A 12,264-nucleotide genomic window follows, 5' to 3' on the forward strand; every position below is an offset into this window, starting at 1 on the left:
ATGGTGCATTGTGTGCGTATTTTATTACTTTGTTCTCCTATATTGAAATAAAAAGTGAACTTGGACGATTAATTGGGCTATCACTGGGCGCGCCACTATCCCCCCTTGGGTCTTGATCCGCTTGTGTACACGGTATCATTGCATAAGATATATTATACAATGCCCCTTCATTGTGTAGAATGTATGGAATAGAGAAGAAATGCGCAAATAATATGTTTAAACTGTAAATTAGCCTAAAGAGCACATCGATCGAGTGAAGTCATTTGCATAATTTTGAAGTTTTATTTACAATTCAAAGCAATTAACATGCATTTGCTAAACAAATAAAAGTGACATAAAATATTTAACTATAATCTCAAGTTACAAGAAGTACAGTAAAATGCAGAACAAATAATTTTAATATTATGCTCGGCTGGTAAATTTTATTGTTGTTAACAAAACGTTTTGAGCCAAACATTTGAATATCCATGAATGGTTAAATATAACATTTATATGTCAGAATGTATGGGAGAATGTCATCTATTAAAGCTAGCCAAAATGTTTTATTCAAAACAAGTGCAAGTTGTACAAGTACAGGTCTGGTTTTAAAGGTTATAAAATGTTCAAATGTGTGAACATTTGGATGCTTAACATAAAATTGCTCAATATACTTCCGTCAGACGGCCGTTTTGTAAAAAAAACGTTTGTCAAAGTGTTTTAAGAAACTAAACTCTCAATCAAACTCTTGTAAAAGACCGAAAACGGGGATCCGTAAGTGGCGTAGACTGCGCCATGTTTCATTTAAAAATGATGAAGAAATAGTGAAGTTATCTTTGTTTAACGTCTTCATTCGAAGCAAAATGTTGCCCTCCGTAGCATTTTTGACGCAATTTATCACGTGGTATACACACACTGGTGAACATATCACTTTGCAAATGTTCGCTACAAGCTTCATCACTCTACGAATACCATTCCTTCACTCCTATTCATTCAGTTTTGTTTTTTTTCTCCACAAAGGAGATGAATTTTAAAAATATTAACCCTGGACAAACTCATTTCTCTCTTCGTTAAAAGCTGTTCGAAATGTAACAAAATATTATTCAGAATATAACCTATAGCCAATAGGCATTCATTTACTATTAGACTTAATCATTAATAACTTCATCTTTCGCGGATGTTTAAAGGGACTGTACACCAGATTTTTTCTCTAACGAATCTTAGGACAATTATCTAAAAGAATGGGTTACGCTTTGATATCATAATTGTAAAAACAGTACCAAAATGAAAAAAAAAATTGTGTCGGATCTCGGGTTCGAACCTGTGTCGCCAAAATCGCAGTCCAGCGTCGTATCCACTGAACTACGACGGCTTACTCTTATTGGAAGACATAATTAAGCTATACACCTACCTCGGTAATATCACATGATAACACCGACTAGCCAATCACGCATAAGGAACGAATTCTACCTGGTAGACATACCCAGTAATCTTTTTTAATGGAAAAATACGAAATAACTGCTAAACTTAAATAAATTGTAAATGATGTGGTACTTCAGTTAGTAAGTTTCAATGCATTGTTCACATCGATGCCAAGTTTATGTCAGTTTTCGACCAAAATTTTTTTCGCTATTTTATCATACGGAGTACAGCCCCTTTACGCTCACTTCGCCCATTCTTAATCATTAAAATGTTACTTCATGTTATTTTACTATTACGTAGTACAAAGCTCTTGGTCACTACAGGGAATAATCTCATCCGCATGAAGTATTCAGAAATTAGTTAATGGCATTTACAAATTGTATCGTGTGGCCTTGACGTATAGTATATAGTAAATATATATATACTAATATTATGATAATTCTAAAGCAATTTATGATCACTAAATGCATTGTAACCTCGAATATATATTTTCTCGCCAATATAAAAGATAAATAAGTCGTACAAAGCGATATTATTTTCTAGTGCAGTAACTATTGATTTGCGCACTTTTTGTAATACTTTAGCATTTTCAAAAAGAAATCCAATTTGTTTTATCGGAAAATCAGTCTTAAGTAACTAGCTAGCACAGCGGGGAGGAGGAGAAGTGACGAGGAACAAACCGGATGGCCCGTTGCAAGCGGTCAAGAGATGGGTAGAAAACGAACCGAACAGAATAAGAAATGGGCCCAACATTTAAACGTACACCAACACTACTTATATGCATCAACAAGAATTACTTATGACGATTTGTCCTGAACTCGAATATTTTCAGGCGCGTAGCTGCCTTTCGCGTGTACGCGGCTGAATCCACAATATTCTGACCAAAAAATCAAAAACAAATCAGCCAAATTTACAGTATGCGTACTTGACTGCATGATCCTAAAACTGTCCATTTCAAGTTCTAAATTAAGAACCTCGGATCGCCTAGAACGCATAAGATTGCACCATGCTTTTGAAAATTTGTGGCATGTCCCTGACCCCCTAGCACAATTATGAATCCACATGAATAGAGGGTAGCTACTCCCCTGATTGTATGTTTCTCTGAATGTGTTTATATAGCCAATGTTACACGAAGCCCGCTTTTTCAAGTTTTTCAACCGGTTTTCTCGCCACCACACCCTACGTAATCTCATGCGTGATAGTCAACATTCTGACGTTGACGTACTAAAACTTAAAGCGGTTAACAGCGGTTTGGCGTTAGCTTTATAGGGGACTTTATGACAGGACGCTATTCCGACATCCTGTATCAAGTCGAGTTCGGTCTGTACACGCTTATCGGTCGAGACCGTTTTTTATGAACTGTATTGTCTTAATTACAACTCAACTCAACTCAATGAACTTTATCGATGAAATATTAAACAAGATTGTAATAAGATCAAACGAATACCAACCCTCGTCTGTTTAGATGCGCGACTCAATACGCATTTCAAAGAGAGCTTTAAAAAAATACGAACTTGTGCTTGACGCCTTCTTTGTTGTTTTTTATCGTTTAAAATTTCAAACAGGTGTGCGTGTGAATAGGTGCCGATTCTTAAAAGCAGTGCTTTACCTTGACAAAGGGAAATAACCACTGCGTTTGACAAGTGACCAGTCTAAATGAACAGGCAAGGAATAGGTTTGTTGATTATTGTTAAAGACTAATCGTTTATTAAGGAAAGTTGAAATAAATGTGTTATTGATAAGTTTTCATATTTCTTATAACCTAAACCCTTGTCCATTAAAAATTGTTTCCCTATAGACTCGGCGAGTCTATTGGTGAAAAAAGATGAACATCCTTCCATATAAAATAAAATGGTTTAATTGCCAAATCGTTAGTTTGGAAAACAACGTTCATGAAATGATTATAAAATGTCATTGTTTATTAAGCAGTCGCGGAATGTTCATAGGTGTTTGTATTTATCACATGCGTCCAGCAGTTGTGTCTGTATACCGGGCTCCTTGGTGGTATGTCCAGCGTCTGGTACCAAGTGGAAGTCTGCTTCAGGGATCACCTTAATTACAAGTAAATGAAGATATATAAGGAATCCTTCTTCATATTCTGTGCTAGTGAAATCTGACAGCGATCCTTAAATTATTTAAAAAAAAATGAAATCCCATGAGTGTTTTACGTTATAAAATCAATAAAAATCCGGAACTTAAACGAAGCAAGAAGCACCAGAGTGGGACGTTCCGAGTGGGGAAGATTTGAATAATAGACGCCTTGCCAGTGTGTGTATACCACGTGATAAATTACGTCATAAATGCTACGCCAGGATGCACAATTTTGATTCAAATAAAGACATTCAAACTAAGACTACAACTTTATTTTTTCTTCATCATTTTAAATGAACATAGCACAGTATACGCCGCTTACGGAGCTCCGCCTTCGGTCCATTACCAGAGTTTGATTGAGAGTTTAGTTTCTTAAAACACTTCGATAAACAATTTAACAAACCCGCCGCCGGATTAAGCACTGTCAAAACAATGTTTTGGAAACAGGTTCGTCGAAGTGTTTGAGAAAAACTAACACTCTTAAAGCTGCATAGACAGTTAGACTGTCCTTTGTTTGATTTAAAATGGTGAAGAAAAATAACAGTTATTTTTGTTTTAAGTTTTCATTTGAAGCAAAACGTTGCCTTCGGACGTAGCATTAATGACGTTGTTTACCACGTTGTATACACATACTGCTTGCCCTGATTCCATTATAAATGACATACCTTATACAGATCCCAGGCAGTAACTGCAGGGCACATGATATCATAACGGCCCTGAATGATTGTAGTCGGAATGTGTCTGATCTTGTCAATGTTTGCAAGAATCCATTCATCTTTCTCAAAGAAGGCACCATGGACAAAGTAATGGCTAGAATAAAGAAAAAAATCGTCTAAATTGCATACTTGTATACATGTTCAACCCTTCCATCTGTAACGAGTGTCAAAAATAATTAGAACATAGTAAAACCAAATGACCAGGTAACGTTTAAAAGAGTCAAATGGCACTTTAATAATTTAATTATGAAACTAGATGGTCACCCGAAATGCAAATACAAACAACTTACCACTCAATCCTGGTGACTTGAAGTGCAGTTGGATCGTCCTCCGCCCACAGCAGTTTGGCTTGGTCGAGATAAAGATTCAATGTGGACACCTCCCAACGACTCCACGCCTTGGCGACCTTACGTTGCACATTTGTGTCATCGCACGTGAGCCGCCGGTAATATGCACTCATGACGTCACGTCGCTCCACCTTAAGGAAGATAAAAAAGGTTTTGTTTTTAATTCTTTGATTGGCTGAAATTAATTTAAAACTTGCGGCACGCCAGTCGCTGGAAATATGCACTCATAAAATTACATCGCTCCATCTTCAGTGTGTGTATACCACGTGATAAATTACGTTACGTCATCTATGCTACTTCGGAAAACAATGTTTGATCTTGTTTCTATGAGATTATAAGTATGTCTGTATCTTCTAACTGTAACTACGTACATTTACACGCACTTGAGCTTTTTTATTTTGTTTTTGTTCCATTAATAACGGTTAAAATGCCCCTGTATTAAAACATTTTGTTAATGCACGGTTATTGAATACCGGAGGGCTTCACGATTATGCGCGCACTGCCAAATATGTTCATACACTGATAAAACCGTTATTGTAAATATTCCATGTTTATATTTACACTCATTATTTACAAAACTTCTTTGGGTAATCCAACTAAAACGCTGAAATATAACGCTTCCAATATATTTCAACGTACTATACTGTAAATGTAAGTTTTTGAACAGCAGCTGTGTCAAACATGGCACTTGTTTCATCGACGTCACATACCTTGTACCGATATAAACGTAATTTAACCAATCACATACCTTGTACCGATATAAACGTCATTTAACCAATCACAGACATCGTTTGTTTGATGAAACCATTATCAGAGGTATTCCGAACATATTGAGTTCATATGGAATATATAAATGCAATTGAAAGAGCATGCGTTAATCTAAGAAAGCGCTTTAAATAGTGGTGTAAAACATTATTCTGACCGAATGGTCTTGGTATTGTATTGAACTAGACTGACATGGGTATACGTTGACACTGTGTGGGTTCTTGTAATTGATCTCGGATGAGAAGTATAACAAATATGTTTTACCTCAGGGACTGGTTTCACAAATAATTCAAACTCATCCGGAAAGATGTAACTGGCTCCCTCCTGATATAACCAAATCAACTCCTTTCTAAAAAATAACGATATAATTTCAGACCATGGTAAAGGTGTACAATTTCAGACTATGGTTAAAGTGAACAATTTCACACCATGGTAAAAGTGTACAATTTCAGACTATGGTAAAGATGTACAATTTCAGACCATGGTCAAGGTGTACAATTTCAGACCATTGTAAAAGTGTACACTTTCAGACCATGGTAAAGGTGTACAATTTCAGACCATGGTAAAAGGTAGCTAAAGAACTGCAGCGAACACGTTATATATTACCTTTTTGGATGTGTTCGCTGAAGAGAACGCCGTATCCAAACGCTACCAGAATTCGTGACATTTTTATGTCACGCTGTTATTTCACTTGTATGCATTGTACATACAAAATAACTGTATCCTCAGGTAAATGAAGTAAAATGTAGTTCACAAACACATTTTCAACACCAAAAAACTCTTTAAAGATAGTTGAATTAGCATTTTAATTAATCCTTTTACAAGCATTCCTTAACTAGGTCATAGTTGTGTTCAAATTTAATCACGTGACACCAAGATTTTCAGAAAATACCCATTTGACCTACATTTGAACTCACAAATGTAGTGTTTATTTTGCTGTTATTTTTTCTATTTCGAATAATTAGTGAATAACTAATAACAAATTTGGAATAAATCAATTGTTTTTACTTATCAAAAGGTATTTTCAGCCTTACTTCAATTGGATTCAACTAAATGAACAATGTGAATCCGATACTATAAATAGAATCCATCGACGTCATCATGGTCATGTGATTGCATTGCATCATCACACTCAATTGATTCTGGTTGACTTTACTATGGGGGTTACACCATAACTTTAATGTGTTGTAAACATCAAAAAAATAAATATCAACATTAAAGTTGTGGAAGCCAGAACTAGGTAAAAGGGTGCAATTTCATACCATTGTAAAAGTGTACAATTTCAGACCATGGTAAATGTGTAAAATTTCAGACCCTGGTAATAGTGAACAATTTCAGACGATGGTAAATGTGTCTTATAACGAAAAAGTCATAGACAAACTTTTGGTTTGCAACGGAACATTGCAAAGTACCTGAAAAATATACATTTTTAAATATCAATTGTTTCGATATATTAATCAACAAATAAAATTAAACACGATATTGATCGTGACATTGGGTGAAGACAAGATCCCTAATAAAGTTAGCCCAATAATATGTTATTCTTCTTCTCCGAGTGAACCCAATAATATGTTTAGCCTTTTCCTCCGTGTTAACCCAATAATATGTTTACCCTTTTCCTCCGTGTTAACCCAATAATATGTTTACCCTTTTCCTCCGTGTTAACCCAATAATATTTTAAGCCTTTTACTCCGTGTTAACCCAATAATATGTTTACCCTTTTCCTCCGTGTTAACCTAATAATATGTTTACCCTTTTCCTCCGTGTTAACCCAATAATATGTTTACCCTTTTCCTCCGTGTTAACCTAATAATATGTTTACCCTTTTCCTCCGTGTTAACCTAATAATATGTTTAGCCTTTTCCTCCGTGTTAACCCAATAATATGTTTACCCTTTTCCTCCGTGTTAACCCAATAATATGTTTAGCCTTTTCCTCCGTGTTAACCCAATAATATGTTTAGCCTTTTCCTCCGTGTTATACCAATGATATCTTAACCCTTCTCCTAAGATTTACCCCAAAATTGTTAACCTCCTTCCCCGAGTTAACCCAATAAGATGTGTACCCTTCTCTTTCGAGTTTACCCAATAACATACTCTTCTTTTTCGAGTTAACCCAATAACAGGTTTACCTTCTCTTTCGAGTTAACCCAATAACATGTTTACCCTTCTCTTTCGAGTTAACTAAATACTATGTAGGTCCTTTCAAATATATATCCATATATGTTCTGTATATGTGAATAACTAGTGCATAGAAGAATTTTAAAACCTTTCCTTCCTTCTGATTACAAATATTCCTCTGAAACGAGGCCATTGGCCCCTACAGGGTGCTGTGTGGCGTATACGAGACTCAAGGTGGAGCCCCAGACTCATAAAATACCTGTCTTACAAAAATCGGTCGTACCTTCTGACCATGAATATGCCTCTGAGAATAAGGGCTTTGACCCGGTCAGGGTGTTGTATGGCGTACACGAGGCCAAGGGTTGAGCCCCAGCTGCCGCCGAAGACAACCCATTGATCGATTACGAGCTTTCGACGCAGTAATTCAATATCTGACACCAAGTTCCACGTTGTGTTTTCCTGTAACAAACCAAGATCTCGTTCATGTAACAGTTTACATGACTGTTGCACATATCATCTTGCATTCCGTATTGCAGATAATCATATATTATATTATATAGTACTTTCTCTTATAAGTAATACGTTCCCGACCTTTGTTGGATTGTGGGCTAAAGAACCTATATTCAACGATCGTATTGTACGATAACCTTTTCACTGAGTAGTATTAATATACAGTGAAAACTTGCTGTCGAAATGTCGAAGTCATTGGAACCTCGGGAAATACTTCGAGATAACGAAAAGTCGATATAATCAAAATACAAAACATGCCTAACTAAACCCAAAATATTAACAATATGTTCAACATAGCCGGAACATCGAGGAAACATAGCGAGGTTCGACTGTGTATATTTTTTTCGAAACGAATTGAAAGAAAGAAGACGTAAGATAATTTATTAAAATACCCATAGATAATGCACCAGTCAATTGTAACCACGCCCCCCCCCCCCCAGGTCCGGGGAATAGCGGGGACTTTGACTTTCGGTCCAGCCAACCCCGGCTAAAATCTCCGCCCTGCGGGGACGAACAGATGGTAAAATCCCCGCCAAATGCCCCCACACCCCAGGGACCCTAGGTAAGGCCCATTCCTCGCTATATTTAAAGCGAAGACAAAACCTCCGCAATCACCCGGCACTGCGGGGCCATCTGAAAGGTAAAAACACGGCCCATTTCCCCGGTATAACCCCGGACCTGGGGTGGTCGTAGTTACAATTGACTGGTGCATAAAGACTAATATTTATTTTCTGTACGTAAATCATGTTGTTGTTTTTTTTTATTATGATCATCAAATTCTAATATTAACGAATTGAAATGGAAAATATTTGTCATCAACCGATTTTGGGCACCTTTTATATTTACAGTTGCGATCATTTGATCGTATGACTTGCTAAATATATATATTTTGGTCAGTTGCTAATATAATTTTATTGTACTTTGACCATTTTGGAAATATGTGCGAAATCAATAGTATGTATTCTCTTGTTGTACGTATTTGAAATATATATATATATATACTCTATGATAATCATTAAAGATGCACTCTTACTCCCACATAAGATTTACCACAATTAATATAATTGTTTTATTATTCCAAAATGGATTAATAAATGTCGAAAACAATGGTTCTAATTAAGGATACCTATTTTAATTTGAAAGAAATGTGCATAAAACACAGTATTATAGTAGATCACAGTAAATCTTTTAGCATTCACCAATCATTTAATATTTTTGCGTTTTTAGCTATTAAATACACGGTTTCAATCTTTTTATCTGTAATTAATGTGTAACATGCAACCGTCAAACAAACAAACACCAGATAGCCGTGCTTTCTGGCGTTATGAAACACCAACAGATCCCTTCAGGGAAAAGCATGCTCGACCTTGAAGATGTCCACTGGTCTTTATATACACTAACCTCTCTATTCTCACAGATCCCGGGCTTTGCTTATTTGCATATTACCAAGTTAACATACGTACTACGAACTTACTTCCGTTTTATACGGAATATTATTATGAAAGCACATCCACCGCCTACATCGGACCGTTACACTATGAACGCACACCTGCCGCCTACAGCGGACCGTTACACTATGAACGCACACCTGCCGCCTACAGCGGACCGTTACACTATGAACGCACACCTGCCGCCTACAGCGGACCGTTACACTATGAACGCACACCTGCCGCCTACAGCGGACCGTTACACTATGAACGCACACCTGCCGCCTACAGCGGACCGTTACACTATGAACGCACACCTGCCGCCTACAGCGGACCTTTACAAATGTTTCAACAAATTCATTATCAAGTAAGTAGTTAAAGGTTTTATTAGTCAAAATATATGTTTGTTATATATGTGTATGTATTGATATTGAATAAGAGAGTCACTTAAACAACGCACGAGCAGAAACAGGACAGGCTTTCCTTCTGGGTTCCCAAACTGCTCGTAGTAGACCATGTGAATGTCAGACACCTTCAACATCCCGGTCTCGTATGGCTCAATGTCGGGTACATCGGTCTCGGGGCTGACATTGCCCTGTGTGTTAATACTCTGACTGAAATTTAAATAATAAAGTAAGTATAATACTTTTTTAAAAGTACCTGTTGTACATAAACAAGCTGTAGAAATCAGATCTGTTCTGGTTTAGTTGATTTAATTTTCTATAGATAAGAGCTAATATGAAGCCATGTTAATGCGTCCCATTCCAGAGATCTTGTGTCTGTCAGCATATCAGTTCTTAGTTTAAAACCGTTGATTACCAGGAGAGTCTTAATTGTATTAATCAGGAATCATCAGTATTGATTTCAGAATAATTTGCTATCAGTTCTGAATTATTATTTTTGACAATTTGTATTTTTATATAAACATACTAATTGTTAAAAAAAATAGTTTTTTTATAAATATGAATTGCAAACAATAACAAATTTATAGTTATATTCTACAATAAATATATATTTCAAACAGAGTGAAAGAATATATCCCTAATAAAAACAGTGATATAATAAACTGCAAGTATTTTTTTTATTTTTTTTGGGTAGTTCATTTTTTTGCTGAACAGTATAGAAAATACATGTAAGTTTAAGGTGCGAAGAGATAATTGGTGCTAATTTGTAAGTGTGGAAATTAGCTGTGGGAAAGAGGGAACAAACCTTATTAACATATCATTTAATCCTAATTATGTCCTTGTGGAAACATAAACATGTATACGTGTCGTAGAACATCATTTGTTCTTTTGTGGCATCTTGTTTTTATTTAAATTAATTACTTTAAAACTGACAGTCTAAACATACATTTAAAGACACTTAAGACAAAAACTCACCACTCAGAGATGTATATATATATATCCGACTAGATAAGGATCCTTTGATTGTAACACATATAACAGTTCAATATTTTGTGCCCAATCTTATCAGGCGCTCAGCTGTAGTTTGTGTGAGACAGTATTTTGCTATTCGACTCGAGATAGTGATATGTCAATACTTGAATGAGCATCTTGTTGCATTCTTAATCTAAATGTATCTATGGGACACAATTCTTGATATATTACAGCATAATTATCTATTGCAGTTATTCATACTGAATACTATGTTTCATATATATAGCTATGTCTGTAGTATGGTATTTCACTTGATGCTTGGGTATGAATGAATAAACCTGTAACTCCATTTGAGATCTAATGAATCTAAACCATTCCACAGGTTGTTGTAAGAACCAAACCAACAACGCAACACATCTTACCCCATATATAAATCTCTTTGACAAGCCTGTATATATCAAGCAAAGCCCATTAACCATATTGACGACCCTGGCCTCAGTTTCTCGAAACTTCTTAAGCCTGTTAGGCTTAAGTAGCTTATTTCAATTAGCCAAAATACATACTAAAATTGAATTTTGATAAAAGAAAAATGGTTTATTGTGATTATCATAAAGATAATTCCTATCTAAAGTATACACACTCTTAAAGAAGTGAATTTTAAGCAAAATATTGAAAAACAAAAATAGTGAGCTTAGCTTAATCCTGTTATAAGGGAAATTGGGGCCTGCAGTTTACTTAAACCTACATGTATGAATTGCAATTTACATCTCTCCATCTGCATGACACAAGAACTGAAAGACAGTCATATAGTGTCGAACCTCATTGGCTCGAACTCCCTAGGACCAGCAAAAATATATAGAGCCTCGTAAAATTCGAGCCAAGCGGGATGTTTTACCTTCAGTATAAACAAATCAGTCCTTTACATCCAGTTCGAGGAATTCGAGCCAAGCGAGTTCGAGCCAACGGGGTTTGACTGTACATGTCATTGTTTTACATATATACGTTAAAAAAATCATGACAATCAATTCTTACTGGTAAATTTCACTGACCATGTGTAGTACTACCATGATATGCAAAGATCTTTCCACATGTCAGGTGGATATTATTCCATTGGATTTCATCATAGGCGTTCGATTAAGCGCGGAATAAGCGCCTTGATCTGCATGTGTATGAGGAATCTTTTTTATTTGACCAAATATTTCTGCTAATAATAGTTAAGATCGAATGATGATTTTATTTGTTCAGACTTTAATATAGGAACTATTCTCGGACCTCTCTTGTTTTTGTTATGACAAGTTTTCAAGAGTTTGAACAATGACGCCGACGACAACGACACCAAGGCCTTGACAATTACTGAACATTTTTAATAGAAAAACAGACGTCCTAATTCCTAGAAATAAATGTTTTAAGTCCCTTAAAACAGAATTAAGCCAAGCTCACTATTTCTGTTTTGGTATGAATTGTGTCACTTCCTCCAGGTAAGAGTCTATGAATGAAATAAGATTAATGATAACA

The 12,264-nt window shown here is 35.8% G+C and overlaps 1 protein-coding gene and 1 long non-coding RNA gene across 2 annotated transcripts; both read right to left on the reverse strand.

The window, feature by feature from the left end:
- Positions 1-3,318: 3,318 nt before the first annotated feature.
- Positions 3,319-7,730, reverse strand: LOC128235811 (probable proline iminopeptidase). The gene is made up of 5 exons (XM_052950608.1): positions 7,720-7,730; positions 5,582-5,666; positions 4,496-4,683; positions 4,155-4,299; positions 3,319-3,449 (listed from the first exon to the last, which is right to left on the reverse strand). Exons 1-5 carry the CDS (start codon positions 7,728-7,730, stop codon positions 3,339-3,341), a joined length of 540 nt encoding a protein of 179 aa, XP_052806568.1. The 3' UTR covers positions 3,319-3,338.
- On the reverse strand, positions 7,729-10,854 carry LOC128239977 (uncharacterized). Its single transcript, XR_008261983.1, has 3 exons — positions 10,753-10,854; positions 9,834-9,987; positions 7,729-7,895 (listed from the first exon to the last, which is right to left on the reverse strand). It is a non-coding gene; the product is annotated as an uncharacterized LOC128239977 (long non-coding RNA).
- Between the last annotated feature and the right edge of the window lie 1,410 nt (positions 10,855-12,264).

The sequence above is a fragment of the Mya arenaria genome, chromosome 1 (assembly GCF_026914265.1).
Source record: "Mya arenaria isolate MELC-2E11 chromosome 1, ASM2691426v1".
Classification (NCBI taxonomy): domain Eukaryota; kingdom Metazoa; phylum Mollusca; class Bivalvia; order Myida; family Myidae; genus Mya; species Mya arenaria.